The following is a 21,721-nucleotide window of genomic DNA, read 5'->3' on the forward strand; positions in this document are numbered from 1 at the left end:
TCAGAAAAAGTGATGAGAAGCAAACAGTTCAAACACACACAGTGGTGCAGGCTAAATATCTGCCATGAGCAATGAGTAGGAACAATCACAGCCACATGAAAATACTTAAGCTCTTATGGTAAAAACATGTATTGCAGTGACAAATGTTTTGATTGGTTTACTCAAATTAGTTCCACTGTCAAGAAACCTATAACTTTCTCTTCCAAACTCTCAGACTTTTGCAGACTGCATGACATGGCACTTATGTTAAAAATGAATGCAATAAATGAAAACATTTCGATTAAAACATAGCTTATTTAGATTTGAAATAAGACAGCATTAATGCAGGCAGAATCAGAACACTCTTCATGACAGTGAATTTCAACACTGCAGCATCCATTGCACTCACGTCCACAAAGTACTTTTGGTGTTTTAAGAGAGGAAGACTGTAAACAAGTATGAGACTGATCATTCGCCTGGAAAAACTAAACATAAAACACATTACAATCAGAAAAGGTTTGCCACTTTCTCAGCTGGAATTCGGTCTTTTAAAAGAATGGCACCATTTTGCAAAAATTAGAAATTTTATGCCAAAGAAAAATGCTGTTTCACCTGTGCAGACAGTTGTCTAGACTCAGTAATCCTCAAACATTTGGTTATGTTTCTTTGTATAGGAGGACATGTACTATTGTACTTGTAACATACATCTATCTTGTCACAGACACACACTGACTAATAGTGATCTTATTGGGGCTACAGGGAAACTCCTGGATCTGACAGACCTGATGTTATTATATATAGACATATAAAAATAGAACAAGCATACCTACAGTACAGTATGGCCTGCTGGTCTTCCTGGTAAAATGTTTCATACAATGTAATAATTGGGTACTTATATACACTGTATAATTTCATAATCCTAATTTGCATATTTTTATGTGATAAACGTTAGGAGATTAGAGTGATTGTTTCTTTTGAGTTTTGTGGATTAATACAAATGTTAAATTGTATCCATTTCATTTCAGAGTATTGTTTTATTAGAGCACAGGATTTATTGGTATAAATACAAAGATAAGTATATACAATTTATGACACTTAAACTAGTCTTTCGCGGAGAGTTTTTCGATCTGCTGAATGTCTGGATTCAAACACAGAGTGGTCCATTCTATGTTGTTTAGTGGTTTACCATTTTGGGCACCACTGCATCAGCTGTGGTGCAACATTTTACAGCTGAACTCTTTACATTCTGTGAATAAAAGTCAATATTACAAACAATAAGGTGGCCATTTTGGCCTAGAAGTCACAGATCAAAGACTTTTCTCTGGTCTGACCATACATCCCACTCCTCTGAATAGCGACTGCAAACAGCGCACAGACTCTCCGCCTCACATTCTCTTATTGCAGTTCTGCTCTGTTCTGCCCAAATGGTTTCAATAACGTAAAATAAAAGCAAGTTAAACGGGAGCACTAATAAACTATTTCATGCAATGCTTGGGTTTTCATCATGTATACAAAGGCATTGTGTTACGTAAGCTTACTGTTACTTTGAGCATTGTCACTTCACACCTCATGTATTAAATTTGAATTTGATAGAGACTCTTCGCCTGGCATTAGGAAAATAAGAATTATAAAGATCTTGATGATAGTAACAGAACTTAAAGTGAATAGTGGCCATGACTATTTACTGACATGATGAGCTCAGAGAGTTACACCAGCATTCCGTTATATTAACATCACTCAAAGCTAGTGGTGCAATGGGATTACATGTTTACTTTACACAGGTCTGTGTTAAGGTGCCCCACTGCTTATGTGGGTGTGACAAATCAGTTTACATTTGCAAGTAATTCTTGTTTCCTTTCCATTTTCTCACTCTAACAAAGAGAATAAATAAAAAAGTATATTGCTTCAAAAAACTTTTTTTTAAATATTGTGAAATGTCATTCACCACTTCTCAAGTTGTCTAGATAGACAGAGCATTACATTATCAGTCAAAGATACATACAGAAAAATGCTGTGAATCCAAGAGATTAAACTATCAACAATGAGACGTGACAGTGACTAATTCCTGGAACAAATGTTGGAGTCTGACTGTGTGTCTCGGCCCACCTCCTCTCTACCAGCAGGTGGCGCTCCTGTATTGCCTGGGTGAAGGGGAGGGGCTGAGATGAGTCTGTCACAGTTGAGTCAGTTCAATGGCCTCAGTGTGTTCCAGAGTCACTGAGGCTCTTAAAACCTAGCTGCGCATGCTCCCCGTCCATCTCAACATCCATCCGTGAATCCACCCAAAGCTCCACACCTTTAGTTAGTGAAGTCACTGGGACTCCTCATTTGCTCTTTCCAGAGGTGCTAGAGCCCCCAGCCCCACCCTCATATTTATCTGCAATTTCTGATGTGTCTAGCTTCTCCGAGCCGTCTCCTTTCTCTGACCTCTCCTTCTCGGAACGCTCCTCTCCCTCCACCAGTTCTGAGCGCTCTGAGCGGGCATCAGCGTCACCCTCCGATTTCTCCTTTCGCTCCGAGCGATCTGCCTCCAGACCAGAGGTACCAGGCTGGTCCCACTTAGCCATGGTCTCATGCTCTGATATAGCGGCGGTGATGTTAGATGTCCAGGCCTTAAGGTCCTCCTACACAAACACAATGAATAGTGTTAATAATTAATAATGTTAAAATTGTAAACAATGTGACGATGTACAAGTTATTCATAAAGGTATCTATTTGTCTAGTTACACTTGTAAAAACAAGTTAAAAATCAGAATGATCACTCACCTCATCTTTCGCATGGAATATAAAGTTGTTTCCATCGTTCACTCTGGTACAAAAATAACAAAACAATAACCACTTTTAGCTTAAGTAATGGATTCATGTACACACTATTTGAAATGCTGGATATTTCTAAAAAGGCAAACTAGCTCTTACTGCACGATGAAGACGTTCTTCTTCTTCTTGTATCCCATGGACGGGTCAAACGTGCAGTTGCACATGTCCACAGATGGCTCTTCATTGTAAGTTGTATTGTGATTTCTTGCATCTTTGTAGAAGCTCAACTTCCCATCTTTCAGCACACAGTAGACATTCACCCAGGTCTTACTAGAATTAAAAAATAATGTCCTTTTAGTTCAGACAACATTTGTGATTGCATTTGATTTAGATCCAACATGGTCATACGTATATTAGACATTTATACTAATATTATATTTGCTATTTAGATAAATGTAGATAAAATGTAGATAAAATAAGTCTCCAAATTAATTCAATGAATATATCAAATTCTTGAGTACCTGTTGGGGCTCCTCTGCGTAGCTTCTAGCTCAGCAGTGGTGGCTTTCTTGCGGTAGAGGAAGCCTTCATTTTGGGCAGTGTGAGAGGGGGGCTGAGGCGTAGTGGGTGCACCGGTGGCTGGAGCAGATCGGGACCGCCTGGGCTCCTCTGGTTCTTTTGGGCGGGGCCTTCTTCTGGGTTTGGGCCGGTCTCTGGCTCTAGGACGCCCGTCAAATCTGGTGACAGGAGCAGAGAGGCTGCTGGGAGGCCGATAAGGCTCCCCACGTGCCTGAAGAATAAACACAGGGACATGATGAACAAGGGCAAAATGAGACTGTGTGTTTGTATTGTGAGGATATTTACATGTGCAGCTTCTCGCTCCTGAACCTGCTCTACGATCTCTGCCATGGTGGATCTCTTCTCTCTGCAGAGACATCACACATGAGTCACTTTTATCATTTGAAGTCATTTTTAAATCATTAGTGCTGGACACTGCTGTCTAAAACATTATGAGCTGAATGTTGCAATGAGGTTCACCCTACCCTGAGCGTTTGTCAGACCCCTCCTTCCCTGATCCCTCCAGGTCGCTGGAGTCTTGCCTCGGTATCCGCTGTTTGCCGCTCCCCTCTTGCTCACTGGACGACTGCCTCTCTAATCGTCTGCGGTAGCGCTCCTGTCGCACAATCATGGGCAGTTCGTTGAGCCTGGCTTGAATCTCCTGCTCACTGGAGGTTTGACGGCCCAGCTTGTACTCCCGCTCCCGCCGCAGATGGTCCATCTGGGGGTCAGAGCGGCTGCCACGGGGGTCCCTCTGCAGACGTCCGTGTAGTAACTCCAGCCCAGACTCTGGGCCCATGTCAGCCATGGGGATGTCTCCATACTGCTCACGCTGGATCCTGCTGGCCTCCAGGAGCGGGTTCACTGCCTTGTGTATGTGGTTGATTCTGGGCTGCATGAAGTCAGCCTTCAGGTGCTGCCACGCGTAGGCCATTTTAGGGTCCATAATGCCCCCGCTTTGGGCCAGGTAACCAGAACTGCCCAGACTGCCACTGCTGTAGTGATTTTGTGCCAGAAAGCCTGAGCTGCCCAAGCTCCCACTGCCCTGATAATTCTGTGCTAAGAATCCAGAACTCCCCAAATGAGACTGTTGTGCCAAGAATCCCGAACTCCCTAAATTGGGCTGCTGAGCCACATATCCAGAACCTCCTATGTTTTGTGTTTGTGCCAGATATCCAGAACTGCCCATGCTCTGTGGCTGAGAGAGAAAGCCTGGACTGGATAGTCCTCCACCTCCAGGAGGCTGGGCTAGATTTCCAGAGCTTCCCAGTCTCCCACTGCCTAAATGGTTTTGGATAGAACCACCAGCAGCAGTCAGTCCAAAGTACCCAGAGGTCTCCCCGATGGCTCCCGTTTGATGGTTTGATCCAAGATAAGACGGGACGTCAGCTGTTGCACAATGAGCAGTCAGTGCAGACAGACCCGTGTCCACGGCAGAGGCAGGTGTGAGGTGGTTCATCCCCAAATATGAGGAGCTGCTGATCTTGACGCTTCCCTGCTGGTCGAGTGAGTGGAAGCCTGATCCGTTCAGGACTGGGTTGTAGCCGCTCAGGGCTGCGGACAGTCTCTGGGACGCAGGGGTGGCTCCCAGCTCTAGAGCACTCTGTAAAGGTTTGGGTTCAATGTGGGCCTGTACCGTCTGCCTCAGGAAAGGAGAGGTAGAAGAAGAGGAAGCACCAGGAGTCAGACAGGACAATGGGAACATTCTACGGCTGGACAGAGGCATCTTCTTCTCCTCTTCCTTTTTCTTCTCAGCCTAAAAAAACGATTTATTACTATATATGTTTTGATCAATATTTGTATTTGATCAATGTACACATCAATGGATGGATCTTAAAATTACAATATTTTTAATTTGCGGTTATGGAAGTAATGGTTATGTATAAATAATAGGTTCAGTGAATGCAGCACATGCAGAAGACAAAACAGCTGTAGTGAAGTCATGGCATGCTAAAGCGCGCCTACTAAGCATTTTCTTGGGTCACTTTTTTCTTTTAAGGCCATTAAAGTTTGACTCCAACACAAACTGATTAAACATTTATCTCCAGTCAAGCTTACTGCAGAAAGCTGGCGGAGGGAGCTGAAGCGTTCTTTCCAGGTTACAGCAGCCTTGCGGAAGGCTTCATGACGGAGGATGAGCTGCTCCACCTCGTCTGTCTGGGCCTGGGCCTGCCCCCCCTCCTCCTCCCGGGACGTGATCAGTGGCTCTTTGGCCTTTAGCCACGCCTCTGCCTTCACTGTTTCCTGCGCAAACTGGAAGTGCTCCTGCTCTGTATGGACACAACAACAACATGTTGCAGTTATGTGTGACTGTGTATCTGTGCACTGCTAGGCCTGTCGCAATAATGCATTTTGAAGTGTGATATGTTGCTGGAAAAAAAAAAGACTAAGGGTGAAACAAGTTAATCAATTAATCAGATAATCATTAATTCATTTAGTAATCGAATAATTGTTTCAGCACTATACACAGACTCTAAAACCTGCCATGTCCCTGGGTATCAGGTTTTTTGATTGACTTAAAAATTACACAGGAAACATATAGAGTTTGTGTTTTTGATGGAAAAAAAAATTGGAGATATATTCCATGAGGATGTCTTTCAGGCGGATCACTTTTTCATCTGAGACAAATTTAGCAATAATCTCAAATTCACAGGCCTTTTGCAATCTAATTTAGTAATTATCACGACAGGCCTATGTACTAATTATTTACATGAGACTGCAGTGATACATGTTTAACAGGGACTACTTACTACATAGCAATCTTTCTTGATGTTTTTCCCACTTCTCATTCAGAGCGTTTTGTTTTGCCAGAAGACTGTCCAACTTCTCCTTGATCTGTAATGAAAATATGGTTAATATAGTAGTTTTCTATCATAACTAGACCCATTTGTACACAACATAGCATTCTTGCCTATCTCAGTAAAGATAATGTTAACTTGACAGACTAACCTCCTCAGATGCCGGATTGCCTGCAGCGATGAGGATTTTGCCCAGATCTGCACATTGCTGTATGGTCTTGCTGCGGTTTTCTATTTTGGCTTTTTGTTCCTGGTGTTGTCTCATCATTAGCTCCAAAGATGTCTGATCCCTAAGAAAGTATACACAAACCACATCAATCAGAACCACTATCTATCTACAAATAATACAACCATATCTTTTAAGGGACCATATTATGCTAAATACTGATCTGGTTTTATGTTGTTTCTTCATCAAAAACATACCTGAAGTTGTGTTTTGTTTCATTCACACATGTTTAACACACACTTCATGCAAATTTGCAGGACTGGCTCTCAAGCAGAAAACACTCTGTTCCACCTTGTGAACTCATGTGGTGATACAGGAGGTGGTCCACTATGTTTTTAAACTCCATACACCTTCATTAGAATATTTTTTGATAATTTGAGCCCTGGAACTGCCAATGTTCACTTAACAAAAGGTAAAAGGTAGCTGTTAACTTGATGACATCACAAGATGTATGCAAGCCACATTTTGAGCTTTGGAGATGTAGACAGACCAATAATACTCAAAACATGTGAATGAAATAAAACACAACTCCAGGTATGTTTTTGATGAGGTAACAACACAATAACGAGTCTTAAAGCTCAATTTTGTGTAATACAGGACCTTTAAATCTGTGGATTTTTAGCCATTTCAGCTGTTTAAAAGGAAGAATCTGATGCACAAAGGACAAGATGAGGGCATATAGAAACTGGAGCATATCTGATCGATACATAAAAAATACAGATATTGGCCTATATTGATATTAGCTAAAGTTTATTGCTCATCCATAGTTCTAATATAGTAAGGTTTTACAGCTCATCAGCTTTTATTTGATTGAGCAATAAAGCAAACACTATTTGACATTCAAATTTTCTTTTGGTTAAAGATGCACTGCACAACATTTCCAGTGGAAGGTCTGTCATCTGCTTGTCTCCACAGCACAGACTGAGGAAAAAATTTAATTTAATTAACTGCTCAGACGTGATTCTATGTACACAGTGTTGTACCTTGGCTCATCCCACATAATCTGTCCCATGACGCCTTCCATCCACATGAGGTGTTCTCGGACCAGAGAGAAGAACTGGACTTTGTCGGTGACGGAGGTGACTTGGACACGGCTGGCCTCACAGGAGCTCAGCAGCTCTCTCCAGGCCTCCATGATCTGCTGCTCTTTGACCATGATGGCCTCTGCCTTCTCCCCAGCATAGATGGTTCGGAGCTGGGCTGCGTTCTCCTGCATCTGCCTCACCTGAACACCAGAAACATGGAGGTTTCAGAAAGGATCTGAACACAGTCATTCATTCGTAGATATAATGCACTGTCAAAGATCTTTCAGTGTTCAAAAAGTGCTATATAAATTGAATTCATTATTATTTATTATTGTTTAGATGGACCATGGCAGTGATTCCTATTTATACAGAGGAAAACAAAACAAGGGTACAGCAAATGATCAATTAAGCTTGTAATATTGTTATAAGCATTTCATAGCATACTGTTTCATGCAAAATTTTGAAGACTTTTTCCCGTTCAAGATATAATATTTAGTTTTAAAATTGTTTGCAATGGTCCTAATTTGTCATCATTCTGAAACCCATGGATAGACATAATCTATATTTAATCTGCAACTCAGTGCTTTTATAGTCAGTAAGACAATAAGTGACTCTAAAAATAAAATGATTCAAACATGGATAACTTGTGCCACTTGTAATGTCAGTAAACCTGAAGGAAACACTGCAAGGGAAATATTTTTCATATCAAGTTGGTACCAATTTATAATAAGCACACCTTAAGAAGCCGTAATAAAGCAAGAACAAAGACTTAATTAATTATGACTAGTTTATTATTGGTTAGGGTTAGAAGTTAGGGCTAGGGTATGAATAATATACCCAGAATTTTACTAGACTATTAAAAGTCTAACTAGCAAGTTGGTAAGACTGTAAAAAACCAACACAGCAAAGTCATAAACTCTATTAACCAGATTTGTTGTGGATAGATTGTACACTGTGGCATACCTGTGCAACTAAGAGTTGAAGGGCGTGCTCAAAGGAGTGCATGAGTCTCTGCAGGGTGGCTGGGTTGGTGATATTGGCTTGGCACGCCCTCACCTCTGGCAACTGCTTCATCTTCCCCATGATTTGAGCCAAAATCTACAACACAGGACAGCAACGTCGTCACAGGCACCAACAAAATATAGCAACATTGTTTCATTTTGATTTTAAACAGAATCAGCTTGGTCAAAGCCCCCCCCCAATTCGCCTTAAGCCAGATTCAGCAGACAGTACTGTGCAATCAGATTTGTCTATTTCAGTGACGCATGTAAAAAAAAAAAAAAAAAAAAAAGAAAAGTACATTGTGTAACTTTTGTGGTGAAGGGTCTGTCAAATGCTTTTCTCTGTGGAGATGTTATTGCTTTGTCTGGAATGTTTCCCAGTAAGGCATTAAACCTTTCTATCTTCATGGAGACAAAACCAGACCTAAATTACCGGTCAGATCTGTGAATAGGGAACCGCTCACAGCCAGAATGTCTGTTTTTTGGTCTATTTTTGATCTATAAAACTACCTGTAAATTCATAAATGTAAGGAAGAGATACTTAAAGTCATACTGTGGAACATTTCAGGCAGAGCAATGACATACCCATAGAAAGAAACAGGTAACGGTCTCCCAACAAAAAAGTTGCATAGCACATCTTTAATTAACTCATTGGTCATCTATAATTTTGAACAGAAAAATCTAACTAAATCAAAGAGTTTAGTGCTTCATTCATTGATTCTAAAGAAATCTGCAATGTTTTTCAGTCACCTATGTTATTTTTTTCCTTTCTTTTTTCCCCATAAGCAGTCATATTTGTTTTGATACAGACAGACTATACATGTTTCTCATTGGCTAATCTATCTGTCAATCACACCTATCTACAACCAGTGACCAAACGCACAACTTGTATTGTAGAAGAGTATATTTTTGAGTTTAAGTAATTTAAGTACACTTACATATGTCACTGTAAAAATAGCATTGTGAAATAATGAAACATCTAAATCAAGTCAATTTTCTTGTGTGTGTCTGTATTTGAAAACATTGGTAATTTACAGATACCTCTTTGCAGTCAGTGAAGAACTTGTGTAGTTGGTGTGAGGCAGCGAGCATTTGTCTGCGGGTCTCCATCAGCTCCAGGAGGTCGGCCCAGGACTCATTCAGGCCGTCCTTCCACTCGGCGATGGTGGCAGCGTCAGAGTGCCCACAGTCTATCATCTCATTCACCATTTTGTTCACCTGTTCCAACCGCTGCTGCCCAATATTGTTAGTTTCTGTGGCAAATTTGGTAAATTTCTCCTGAAGGACCTGCAAAAAAGTAAAAAAAAAAAAAAAGTAAAAAAAACAAACAAAAAACACGAAAGCAGAATGCTTTAAAAAAAAAAATCATGTATTACTTAATTCTGAGCATTTTAGATACAAAAGTGAATTAACTTTTGGGTTATATTATTACGAACTGTTCATTTGATCTGTGCAAAATATTAGAGTTTATTCATATGCAAAAATAATTATTTATACACCAAAGTACATCTACACTCTACTCTAAGCCACTGACGCCACTGGAAACATAAAGATCAGCTTCAGGTAATAGTAGCTTGTAAAATAAAATTTGAATAAGATAACATTTATTCCAATCATTCTACAAATCAAAACAATAGTGCCTTATATGGCAGAGCAGTTGACCTATAAGTTGAAGGTTGCCAGATAACCACACTCTTTCCACACTATATCCTGTTGTTGTTCTTGTAATTACTACATACACTACACATTCATATTGTACATACTGTGACTTCCTCTAGATCATTGCCGAGATCTGTAGAGCTGGCCACTGTCTCCCGTTCTGTGATCCACTTCTCCAGCTCCTCCACCTCCTTATTGAGCTGATAGAGCCAGTACTGCTGCTCCAGCTTGGTCTTCCTGTGTTCTACCATGTCCTTCAGAGACACGTATAGCCGGTCTATGTGGGACTGTTGTTTGGTGATCTGCTCACTGTTTGAAGAAAGAGAGTTATCTTTCCTGTATTACTGAAATTCACTGTGTACATATATATGTCACCCTATGGCTGACCTGTCAGGATGTCCCAGGCCCAAAAGGCACTGGCACTGCTGGGAGAGCATGCCCACTGTCTCTGCGTATGTCTCCACTGTCTGCTCCAGAGCCAGATGAGCCTTCAACAGCTGCAGCGTGCTGGCCTCATCCTGGAAAAGTAGAGAATCTGTAAAATCTGCATTTAAGCGACTACATACGGAGTACAGTGTATTAGTGTTTTACCGTGCCCTTCTCCTCATTGGCCAGCTGCAGCTTCTGCTCAGAGAGCCAGGACTCCACTTTGGCAGCCTCTGTGTAATACTGCTGAGCCTGGAGCGTGGCGTCCAGGAGCACAGCCCTCCTCTCTGTTTCCAGCTGCAGCACCTCCCACAGCTGCCGCACATGCCCCGCCCCCTCGCGCACAAACTCCACCTCCGGCGTCCGGAGCGACGCGATGATGCCCGCACGGTCTAGCACCTCCTCAACCCGCGCACGCCGCCCTGTGAGCTCCCTCTGGAGGGTCTGTGAAGCAGAGGCAACAGATGAGAACACAGTTCACAGATATGAGAGCAGAGAGGAGATCAGCTGTTTAGAGCCCATGTACCTGGTGTTTCTTAACAAGCTGCTGGACACTCTGCAGGTTGTTTCCAAAATCCTTAGATGACGCCAAAGGAAGTCTCTCCTGAATCCACAGCTATCAAACAACAAGACATGTTAAAATCATTTCACTCGTATTAGGACAGCATAGGCTGAGGACAGAAATACAGAAGCTACTGAAAAGAGGTTAAACATTAGAATATGCAGTAACACAGTGAGTGTAAATGGGAGAAAAACACCCACTATCTCATCCTCCAGGTCCTGTGCTACTTGGTGCATCTCCTTTGAGGCCAGCAGGATGCGGCGGCGTTCCTTCAGGGGCTCGATGAGGCGGACGATGCGTGTCTCAACCATCCCGGGCTGCTCCGCTCCCTCCTGCTCTCCTGACATCAGGCCTCTCTGCGGGAGGCACACCCCCTGTAAGGCCCCCAGGTCCCCCACGTCTTTATAGAAGTCCCCAATCTGAGACTCCATTGCCTGTGTCAGAGGAGTGGACAAGGACAAGGACATATTATAGCCACTGACAAAGGAAATAAATGTTCCTTGAATTGTTTCATGCCAATTTCTACATTGCAAAACGTTACACACCACCATGACATGTGATGTGGGACCAACTTAGAGAACATTTAAATGCAGTTGAGAAAAACTGACATAAAAGGAGAAAAAATTTGAGGGATGTGCCTGCATATTTCTAAACATTGTTCACTGATACAGTGATAGACAGTAAGACAAAGTTGATGTTATGCATTAAACCTTGTCTTAAGGTTTCCCAGGATGAAGGCTCACCTGGAACTTCTGCAGCTGCTGGTTGAAGGTGGGCAGGTGGTGGGCCTGCTCCAGCTGAGGGGGCTGCTGCTCCAGGTGGGAGAGCTGACTGTCCAGATCTGAGTAGCTCTTGACAGCCGGCTCAGGCTTGTTGTTCTCAAACAGCTGCCGAGCTTTGGCCTTTGTGGTGTTCTCCAGATCAGACCAGCACTCCCTGATCTCCTCTAGCTTCTGCTGCACCACAGAGCGCAGCTCTGGCTTCTCCTGGATCAGCTCCTGCCCTTCCTGCACACACATCAGGACACCCCCATGTTGGTGTTAGTGAGGACCACCTGCTTTATCTAACTCCTCTGACTGTGCATTGGACTGTTATTTGCCGCTCGAGTGACTTGCGATTGCTCATTTGTGCACACTTTAATGCCAGTCTTTGCTTGAAGGGGCAGCTCTTATTGGTTAAAATATAATACTCAATACAAGAAACCTGTGACCTGAATGAAATACATTATTTACATAAAAACAAGCCTCCTTCAGAGATGTGGTATGTGAGCATATTGTGTCATTTTTGGTGCAAAAGAAAATAAATTATTGCACTGTGCATCCAAAAATAACTTGGGACAAGACATATTTGTGTGACTGTGTAAGCCTTGTACAGGGTATGGGGCAGGTGTACAAGCAGAGCGTGGCCTGGGGCTGACCTAAAATCATACATAGTAACTCTAATAGAGCTTTGTTCTGTTCTTCAGTCTCCATCTCCTCTTGAGTATCTCAGCCTTTCTCCATGAGGCGTTCAGGAACAGCTGATGCCCATATCAAAGCCTTTGGCGCTTCTATACCCTCTGATCTGACTGAGCACATGGATTTGTTTAAACTAAAATAATTTGACAAAGAGACTGAAGCTGCAAAAACAACAAACTCCATGCTATTCAAATTCTCAGAGATGTGTGGTTGTGAAGGCACTTTGAAGAAGGGGCATGAACTTAAAAACACAGAGAAGCCCAAAATGGATTAGCACCAGATGATGTCACATTAATAAAAAGAAAGTTACGGAACAGCTCAGTCCACTGCCTTACTTGTACACTATCATCTGTAACCACAATTTGTTTTATTATAGCATTTCATTTATATATAAGTACAATATCTCATATATGGAGCCTCCTTTCAATATTAGGTACATAAGGGAAGAGGTTTGCAGTTATTATGGCACTGATGTACAGGGTTCACATTTGCTACAACTGACAGTGGGAGATGGATACAATATTCATGGACAACAGGAAATACCTATATTTGTTCACATAAAGCATGAGACGATTCAAAATTCTTGTAATCCCTGCTCCTCTTCCATCTCTTGACCAGTGAAGAGAAGAATACTTTGAAAATGTATTTAGTTACAGAATACTGAATACCTGCTTTAAAATGTATTTTGTAATGTACTAGTATTTTGATACATGGGCTAATCAGAGTACAGTATTGTGAATACTTGGAGTTGCATTTAAATTATAGAGTAAAGACGCAACATAGCATTAAAAAACAGCTTTATATTTGTTTCATCATTTGATCTGCATTTCATCTCACTAAACAGAAAAAATCCCACAGGCACACACTATAAGAGCAATGTTTTCTGTTTTTTCTCAGTAATTTTGTGCAGTTTGAAGCCTAAATTGCATGATAAAAGACTGCCATGTACTCCTTTGATTTTAGAAGTAACTGTAATCTGAATACCACCAAATAAAAAATAACTGTACCTGAATACAGTTACTCAAAATTTGTATTCTCTGTATATGTATTCAGTTACTTCTCAACACAGCTCTTGACAGACTCGGACCCTGTGTATATCCTATGGCTTTCATAATGCAGTGTTGCGTTTCTCCTCTTGGCACGGGCCTGCTGCTTAACTGCTGCTAGTGCTCACTCTCCCATCCCGGTGCTCCTATCTCCCCTCAGCCTCACTCTCCCTCCCATAATGCAGAGCCAGCAGAAAGCAGGCCTCTCTCTCTCTCCTGCTTGGCTTTACTGACACACAGAATGGCCTAAGAAGAAACCAGAGAGGGGGTGGAGAGAGGGGGAGAGAGAGGGGATGGATTCAAACATTCAAAAGACAGGCAATGGAGAGATCTGAGGGGCTTCTGTAAGTCATGGTTCCTGGTTAAAGCTGGCTGGTAAAATGTGCAGTGTATTTTTATCACATGACCACGTATGAATTATGCTGTAATGGCTGCTTTGTGTTCCCAAAATCTGCAGGCCAGTAATGCTGATGCAGCATAGTGAAATAGTGGGAGGGATTGACTGCCTGGCTTTATAGTACTGACACAAACAAAATGTGTTCACACAGTACACTAGAAAGTAGCACTGCACTACGCAAAATCTGCAGAACCCCACTACAGTAGCATGCTTTCTACTGCCTAGGCAAGAAAATGACCACATGCTCTTTGCAATGCAAGTTTAATTCTATTCTGCAGGTATTGTTATAATTAACTATCAATATTATGAGAACATAATTACAAAGAAAAACAAAGGTGTTGTTTGCAACAACATCACAAACATGATGGAAAATATGAAAGTGATATTTATTAAGTAAAGCAATATTACAGGTTCTGAAAAGAAGCACATCAATTTTCAACGTGTTTCTAAAAGGCAGTAGACAGGGGGTGAGAAAGGGGTCTGTAGTCCTTGGCCCCAAAGTTTAATTGGCCCAGAACTGGACCCTCTTTCTGTTAATTTATATAAGAGAGGGACCCATGTGAGGAATTGCCAAAACTGGAACTGCCAAATTTCTGACGACGGGCCTGTATAGTAAAAAATAAAAATAAAAACTCTAGACAACTGGTGCACATTCAGAAGTTATGTTATGTAACTGACTGAGCAGATTTCAGCTTTCTGTAACCAACAAATGACATGACTAATTTTATCAAAACACAGAATTATGTTGTTTTGTCCTTTTTTTGCTTTCTCTCATTTTGATTAGAGTTCAGTTGCACATGATTTAGCAGATACTTAAGCCAGATGCCCTTCCTGTCACAGCCAGCCGCATTAATGTGACTAGACTGGGCAATGAGGGTGAAGAATGTCTTAAGAGATATCAAGATAGCAAATTTTAGTGTTATAAAAATCCTTTTTTTCATTACTATTGCCTTCACAAAACAAACTTTCTAAATGAAACAAGTAAAGATAATCTGACCTGAACAGTCAGATGAAAAGGAGTATACATTTGATTAAATATTATTATTGGTTTAGGTCTTGCGATTGTGTTGTGACCAGAATAGTGATCGATTAACCAAATAATCTTGACATCTCTAAATTCTACCAAATTGTTTTAGTTTTTGCTTTTACAATTCATGCAAGGTCAAAACTGAAAGATTGTTGATAAAATAGACAAACGACAATTTACTGGTCTTAAACTACTGTATAGTATACTACTATATATATCTATACTGTATAATTTGTCTAATATCTAATTGGCATCTCAGTGCTAATGTTGTTTCTTGAGAGTCCAAAGAGAATCAATGTATGGCACTTGCAAATAAATTAACTTTCACAATTAATCATTTTGGGTATTAGTGCTACCACTATTCAGTCTTGTACTCGTGTCCAATGGCGATCTATGTACTTAACCTTAGGAGTGTTTGATTCTGATGATATATGTTTGAGTGATATTTTACAATCAGCCTGTTTTAATTGCACTCTCCCTAAAGATTTAAGTAAAACTGGATTGTATAAAACACAAAATAGTGCCAGACACATGGAACTGCATTCTGCAAAGTCTATGGACTTGATGTGTGTTTTGTTATTACTGGGGACTATAAAACAGTCTTAATAAAGCAAAATCCTAAATACTACAAGTATCAAAAGGAATTACAAGCTATTATTGGTTGCATTCATGCAACATCACAAAATACAAGAATTCAAGAAGTTTAACATTGAGCTGGATGACAAGTCAGAATTCTATGGTGGTAAATTGTTTATTTAACCGTCAGGTTTGCAGATTTTCTGACCTGGTTTGGGATTATCCACAAGAAAAAAAACTGCACAAAGTTCAATGTCTCCTCTGTCATCTTAATATTAATAAAATAGAAATAATTTTACACACTGGCTTCAGAATGTAGTGCCATTATTCAAATTATTCAAGCCGGTCCCAGACAAAAACATGGTTCAACATTTGTGGATTTGTTGATATGACAGTAAATCACCCACAGAGTTATATAGGTTACTGCCCTCCTTCTGTAATTATAACAACATTAAATTCTACAACATAAATAAATGAATGTAAAAACAACATTACTAGCAGGATGTGCCAGAAGTCCAGATGCATTAATAAAAACAATATTTAAAAAGTTAACTAAAAGTTATCAAAAAACCTCTTAACCTGTTGGATTAATACTGGTAAATACATTTAACACACTATAGTGTTTTGAATGAAAGCTTAGTTTAGTATTTAGCATCTTATAAGCTTTATTGGTTTGACATTAAGCTAAATGAAAATTCTCTGAGATGTGATGAAACAATCCCAATGTCTAATATGGTATTTTATCTCCTCCTTCATTTTGTATTTCAATAAATATTTACCAGATTTCACTGGCTAATTTTCCAGTATCTTCTTGTAAATACATCTGCGCATTTGGTGAATTATAGTGTGTTCTAGTCTAATGTGTTTGTTTACAAAGGCCTGACCCCTGAGCCTGTGTAAGGCTTGGCACAAGGACAGCTCCTCTAACACACCCAGAGCAGCACAGAGCACCACAGGGCACAGAGCAGCACAGAGCAGCACAGAGCAGCACAGAGCAGCACAGAGCAGCACAGAGCAGCACAGAGCAGCATAGAACAGCACAGAGTGCATACAGAGCATCACAGAGCAGCAGCGTACAGAGCAGCACTGAGCACAGACTACAGAGCATCAGAGGGCACAGAGCACCACAGAGCAGCACAGAACAGCACAGAGCACAGAGCAGCACAAAGTAGAGCACTGAATACAAAGCATCATAGAGCATAGAGGACAGAGGAGCACAGAGTAGAGCACAGAACACAGAGCAGCACAGAGCACAGAACTACACAGAGCAGCACAGAACTACACAGAGCAGCACAGAACTACACAGAGCAGCACAGAGCACAGAGCAGCACAAAGTAGAGAAATGAACACAAAGCAGCACAGAGTCCAGAGCAGAGCACAGAGTACAGAGCAGCACAGAGCACAGAGGAGCACAGAGCAGAGAGCAGCAACACAGAGCAGCATAGAGCACAGAGGAGCACAGAGCAGCACAGGGTACAGAGTAGAGAGCAGCACAAAGCAATAAATAAAGAAGTGGACTTAGCGAGTGCCATGTCACCCATAGTGTTTGGCTCTAGTCAAATGAAGCTTTTGATGCTAGTGGTTACAGTAGCAAATTTGGAGCTGGGTTCTATATTATAAATAGGCTTTTTAACAGACAAAATAGTGGAAGAAAAATGCCAGGATCATGTAGAGCAGGTTAATACAAACATTTTAAGACCAAAATGACGAGGCTCACAGCAGCAGTTACAAAGAGAGGGGTGACAATAGTCAAGTGTAAGTCAATGGGAGCCAGGGTCAGAAGGAGCCAGAAGCACCCACATGCAAACTTCCTATCTGGAACGCAGCGGCTAGCGGCTTAGCTATGTCCATTTATATATACCGTTTATGAGCAGCACAGAGACAGAGCACAGAGAACAAAGCGTGGGATGATACTGAAATCTGGCGTCACGATTATCACAGCCAAAATAACTGCGATTAACGACTGTATCACAATAATGATTATAGTTGCTGTTTAAAAATCCACTGTTATAAGTGAAAACAACAACAATAAGTGAAATGAACAATAATGACAGAAGAGAACTTCAATGGTAAGTAGCTTTTTTCTGCGCATTTTGCTGATAAAAATGGCCATTATCTTTGTTGGCGATTATCACGATTATATAAAATGTGCCATGAATGTTTATCGTGTATACTTTTTATCAGAATAAACAATTTTCTGGTTTATTGTCCCATCCCTAGCAGAGAGCAGCTCAGATCAGAGCACAGAGCACCACAGTGCACAGAGCAGAGACAGGCGTGAGGAGCTTCATGTGCTGAGTAAGGACTGAGATTATCGAGGGAAGGGGCCGGAGTGGGAACCCTTCCAAAAGGACGCCGAGTTCTGGGACGCAGTGTCATGTGCCCCCCGTGTTACTCTGGTAACCATAGACCTTTCACCACAACACAATTTGAAGTGCGATATATTACTACAGAAAAATATCATGATACAGAATCATTTTGAAACTCATTTATACCACTATACAATAAACCTAAACAGGAGTATACCAGTGAACCTTTTTCTAAGCAAACTATATTGTACAAATTTGTCCAGCAATAAATAAATAGCATAATTCAACACTTGAGATGCTAGTTTGAGTGTCTATAATATTTCATAGACGTCAATTATTAACCCAACTACACCTCAAGTTTAGGTTTAGGTATGTTTATTTGCCATAAGTAGTTAAAAAGGTAAGTTTATTTGTCATTTGTAGTTAAAAACCACACAGGAATAACATGGGCAAAAAGCTTCAAGTGCACCATGAGACATTAAAAACAGTGTTATAGGCTTAAAACTACAAAAATAACTAGTGCAAAGAAAAGGTACATGTGAAAAAATAAATTATGTATTGAATGATAAGTCTATACAGTTATTAACGTGACAGACTTAAAAACACAGAGGAGCTGCTAGTGTTATGGCTATAAAGGCCCTTCTGAGACGCTGCATTGAGCTACACACAGGAACTTAAGGAAAATCCTGCCAGTCAGCACACGGGCCCAGCTACAGCGAGCAGCCATCTTCAGCTCACAGTGTCAGTGCCTTTGCTTTTTTCATCTGGTATTAGGCAGGAGGTTATACAAATGCGCTGATCATTCAGAAAAGAAGCAGGATCCTGTTTCAGTTCATTTTCATTTCAAGCTGAGATGTTATTCTTGGCCGATAGCCTCTCTCTGTTTTACACATGTACATAAACTAGCTGCATTATTCGCGACTACAAATGTTATAGCCACAGCATTTATCGATGAGTTTTATGGTTTCCAGCCACATAACAAGGTTGAATTAATGTTATGTTTACTACTACATTCAAAACGGTCTAAAATTTGCATGCAAATAAATGTAACTAAGAATCTAAAACACATTAATGCTTTATCTGCTCACAAACACCCATGTACTACAACTATACTCTCTTCATGTACATTAATAAGTATTTGTACAAACTGGTGCAGACCACAAACCAATTTGACACTATTACCCAACAAATGAATAGTTAGTAACTCTTAGGTGACACCATGATTTCTATATCGTAGCACAAAATCACGTAAAAGTGTCCATCAATATATTAGAGCTATAGTCATGTAGCAGATTTAAAACAAGACCAAAAGATAAGAGCTAACAGAGACCTCATCAAAACTTTACTTATAATGAAATTTAAGACAATCAAACGTGACCCACAGCATTCCAATTTGTATACTTTTAAACAGTGACATTTTTTTTTGTTTGGCAATGTTGTAAAAAGACACTAACTTACTATGTCAGTACAGTCAAACTCCACAATAATTCACAAACAGCAGAATAAAGAATCACATTACTAACATATGTGAAATACCTGACCAACTATGAGTGCCCTTTCTCATAATCATAGCTATTTCCAGAATTACTAGCCTCTCTGTATTCAATAGGGCATATAAAGCAATATAATAATTAGAAACACAAGCAAGAACATATTTGATCTTATTCACAAAGTGCCAACATCTATAATCCTTGATGAACATGCAGAGTCATTTGATACAGGATTAAATCAAGCAAGATTAAGACAGTGACCTAAAACCTGATATGAACATTTGTTAAAGATAGATTTCATAATAGTTGATCAAATAGCAGATGTCAAGTGAAATGTGTAGTAAATTCCCTCCAATTAAAATCCACTTCTATTCTATATGGAGCTATGAAATGTTAATATTATGTATAAATTATGACATTACAACGTGGCTATTGTGAACTGCCTTAATACTCCCATAAGAAATCACTGGCAACAAGGAGAGTTTATTAAATTGCTTAAATTAATCCTTTGGGAATATAATTGATTAAAGACAAATGTATTTTGTTAGAGTCTTCCATTTAGCCAATAACCCAAGTACAGTATGCAGTATATGGCTAAAGGCTAGTATGTTGTATGTGCAATTATTAATGAATCCAGAAACATACCATGTGCGTACCTCATAAGTACTATATCTATGACTAGATGCTCTATCAAACCAGCAAAGCATTATGAGTGTCCTGGGAGAAACGTGTGTGAAGATATCGACAGCAAAAATACAAGCACAGCTATTAGCAATAGGCCACATAGGTGTTTCTCAAATATAAGGAAATGGGACAGAAAAAACCTTGATAGCACATGGATCTCATCATCTGTGACTGAAAACAACACATCCACCTCAGCAGTAACCTTGACTGTGTAATTCAGGATGTCCCCAAGCAAAGTGATGAAATGAAAACAGAGGGATGACACCTTTCACACCATACTCACCTGCTGTGCTCCTCCGTGACCCCCTCTTCTGTACACCCCCCTCTTGCCCCGCTCACCTCCACTCACCTGTTCTATCTTGGCCAGCCATTCCTTGTTGCGGGCCAGCTCTGCCATAAAGGCCTGGTGCTTCAGCCACTTCCTGTGCAGCTTCTGGGCCTCATCCCGCGCCGTGTCTCGGGCCATAAGCATCTTCTCCTGCTCCTGCTGTCCCACTCACTCAGCTAGGGGAGACAAAAATAGCCACCATCAGGAGCCCAATGCTCTCCCCCCCTTTCCCACAGGACGTCCTGCCTGCCTCTTCTACGCTAGGCCCACCAGCTCCTCTCAGTAGGGGCCTGGGTACCTGTGCTGTCACCACCCACCCTCACCCCCACCAGACACCCTTTTCTGGGAGAAAAAATCAAGATAAGCACCTCAACAGCAGTGGTAGCAATGGAAGAACTCAAGCCCTTCCACTCAGTCGCCCCTGGGTCCTCATGCCCTACCGCTTCATGGGTCTTGCGGTCCTGATGCTGCAGTGCCTGCTAGCCAGTCTGGGAGAAGGCAAAAAACAAGCAGCCAAATAGAGGAAATGCACCAATGACAACACCGCTAAAGAATGACACTAGAATCCAAGATGCCCAGTGGGTTGTGGGTTTTCTTCTAGCACCAAATGTCAATTACAATCCATCCATTAGGAACGGTGGCAATGTAGCATAGCCACGAAGAATGATCGAGCCAGGGTGACCAGGACTGTCCAGTACTAGCCAGCCCAGGTCAATCTGTAGTCCAGTCTAATGATGCCGTAGACAGGAGGAGGAGGAAGAGTTGGAGTGGGAGGAGCAGGGCGCCCAGGATGCAGAGGCAGTGCAGTGAAGGCCGGATAACATAAGCTATCCTCTCCTCAAAAGCATTGTTCCCATGTTCCAAAGATGCGGCGCTGGATGCTGTGAGATCTTACACTATTTCCTCTCCTCAGCTCCCCTTCCCCGTGTCCCCGAACAGCTCAGCGGTGCTTGGTGCATGCTGCTGCAGTCCTTGCCTCTCAGCTACGCCGTGTGTGTGTACGTGTGTGTGTGCAATCACAATCAGCACTGCAGTGCCGGAGCAGAGAGGCTGAGAGAGAGAGAGAGAGGGAGAGAGGGAGGGAAAGAAGGAAGGAGGGAGGGGAGGGGGACAGCCAGGAGGAGAGGAAATGGAGAGAGGGAGAAGAGAGTGTGCACAAAAAATAAATAAATAAATAAATAAAAAAGGAAGCAGATAGAGCAAGTGAAAAGAGGAGGAAAAGATGGGGTTGCTGTTTTGGGGGTAGTGGATTCAAAAAAGAGAAGAGAGAGCCTGCGTCATCCATCGGTGTCACCAGGGACATTTCTCTGCACTAGAAATGACTGCACTCGGAGCAGGAGCAGGATTTGGGATGGAGGGAAGGGGGATGGAGGGAGGAAGGAAAGGGGGGAGGTGTCGTTTTAAAACAGCTGAATG

General features: G+C 41.4%; 1 protein-coding gene across 1 annotated transcript; it reads right to left on the bottom strand.

The window, feature by feature from the left end:
- Positions 1-1,102: 1,102 nt before the first annotated feature.
- Positions 1,103-20,760, bottom strand: sptbn4a (spectrin, beta, non-erythrocytic 4a). Its single transcript, XM_055148221.1, has 20 exons — positions 20,674-20,760; positions 20,327-20,481; positions 11,735-11,998; positions 11,192-11,425; positions 10,956-11,045; positions 10,595-10,873; positions 10,391-10,521; positions 10,108-10,312; positions 9,386-9,631; positions 8,307-8,441; positions 7,302-7,543; positions 6,244-6,382; positions 6,045-6,129; positions 5,353-5,564; positions 3,780-5,050; positions 3,601-3,661; positions 3,258-3,526; positions 2,896-3,066; positions 2,746-2,788; positions 1,103-2,603 (listed from the first exon to the last, which is right to left on the bottom strand). The coding sequence occupies exons 2-20, from the start codon at positions 20,447-20,449 to the stop codon at positions 2,304-2,306; spliced, it is 4,500 nt and encodes a 1,499-aa protein (XP_055004196.1). The 5' UTR covers positions 20,450-20,481; positions 20,674-20,760; the 3' UTR covers positions 1,103-2,303.
- Positions 20,761-21,721: the final 961 nt, after the last annotated feature.

The sequence above is a fragment of the Boleophthalmus pectinirostris genome, unplaced genomic scaffold (assembly GCF_026225935.1).
Source record: "Boleophthalmus pectinirostris isolate CB_2022bp ecotype Guang Dong unplaced genomic scaffold, ASM2622593v1 HiC_scaffold_12, whole genome shotgun sequence".
Taxonomy (NCBI): Eukaryota; Metazoa; Chordata; class Actinopteri; order Gobiiformes; family Gobiidae; genus Boleophthalmus; species Boleophthalmus pectinirostris.

Bases quoted from the DNA above. Each gene is read 5' to 3' on its own strand.
- sptbn4a (XM_055148221.1), bottom strand. From the start codon at position 20,449: ATGCTTATGGCCCGAGACACGGCGCGGGATGAGGCCCAGAAGCTGCAC. The intron at 11,999-20,326 runs GTGAGTGGAGGT...ATGTGTGTGCAG, and splicing joins GGCTGGCCAAGATAGAACAG to GAAGGGCAGGAGCTGATCCA. The intron at 3,067-3,257 runs GTACTCAAGAAT...TTTTAATTCTAG, and splicing joins ACGCAGAGGAGCCCCAACAG to TAAGACCTGGGTGAATGTCT.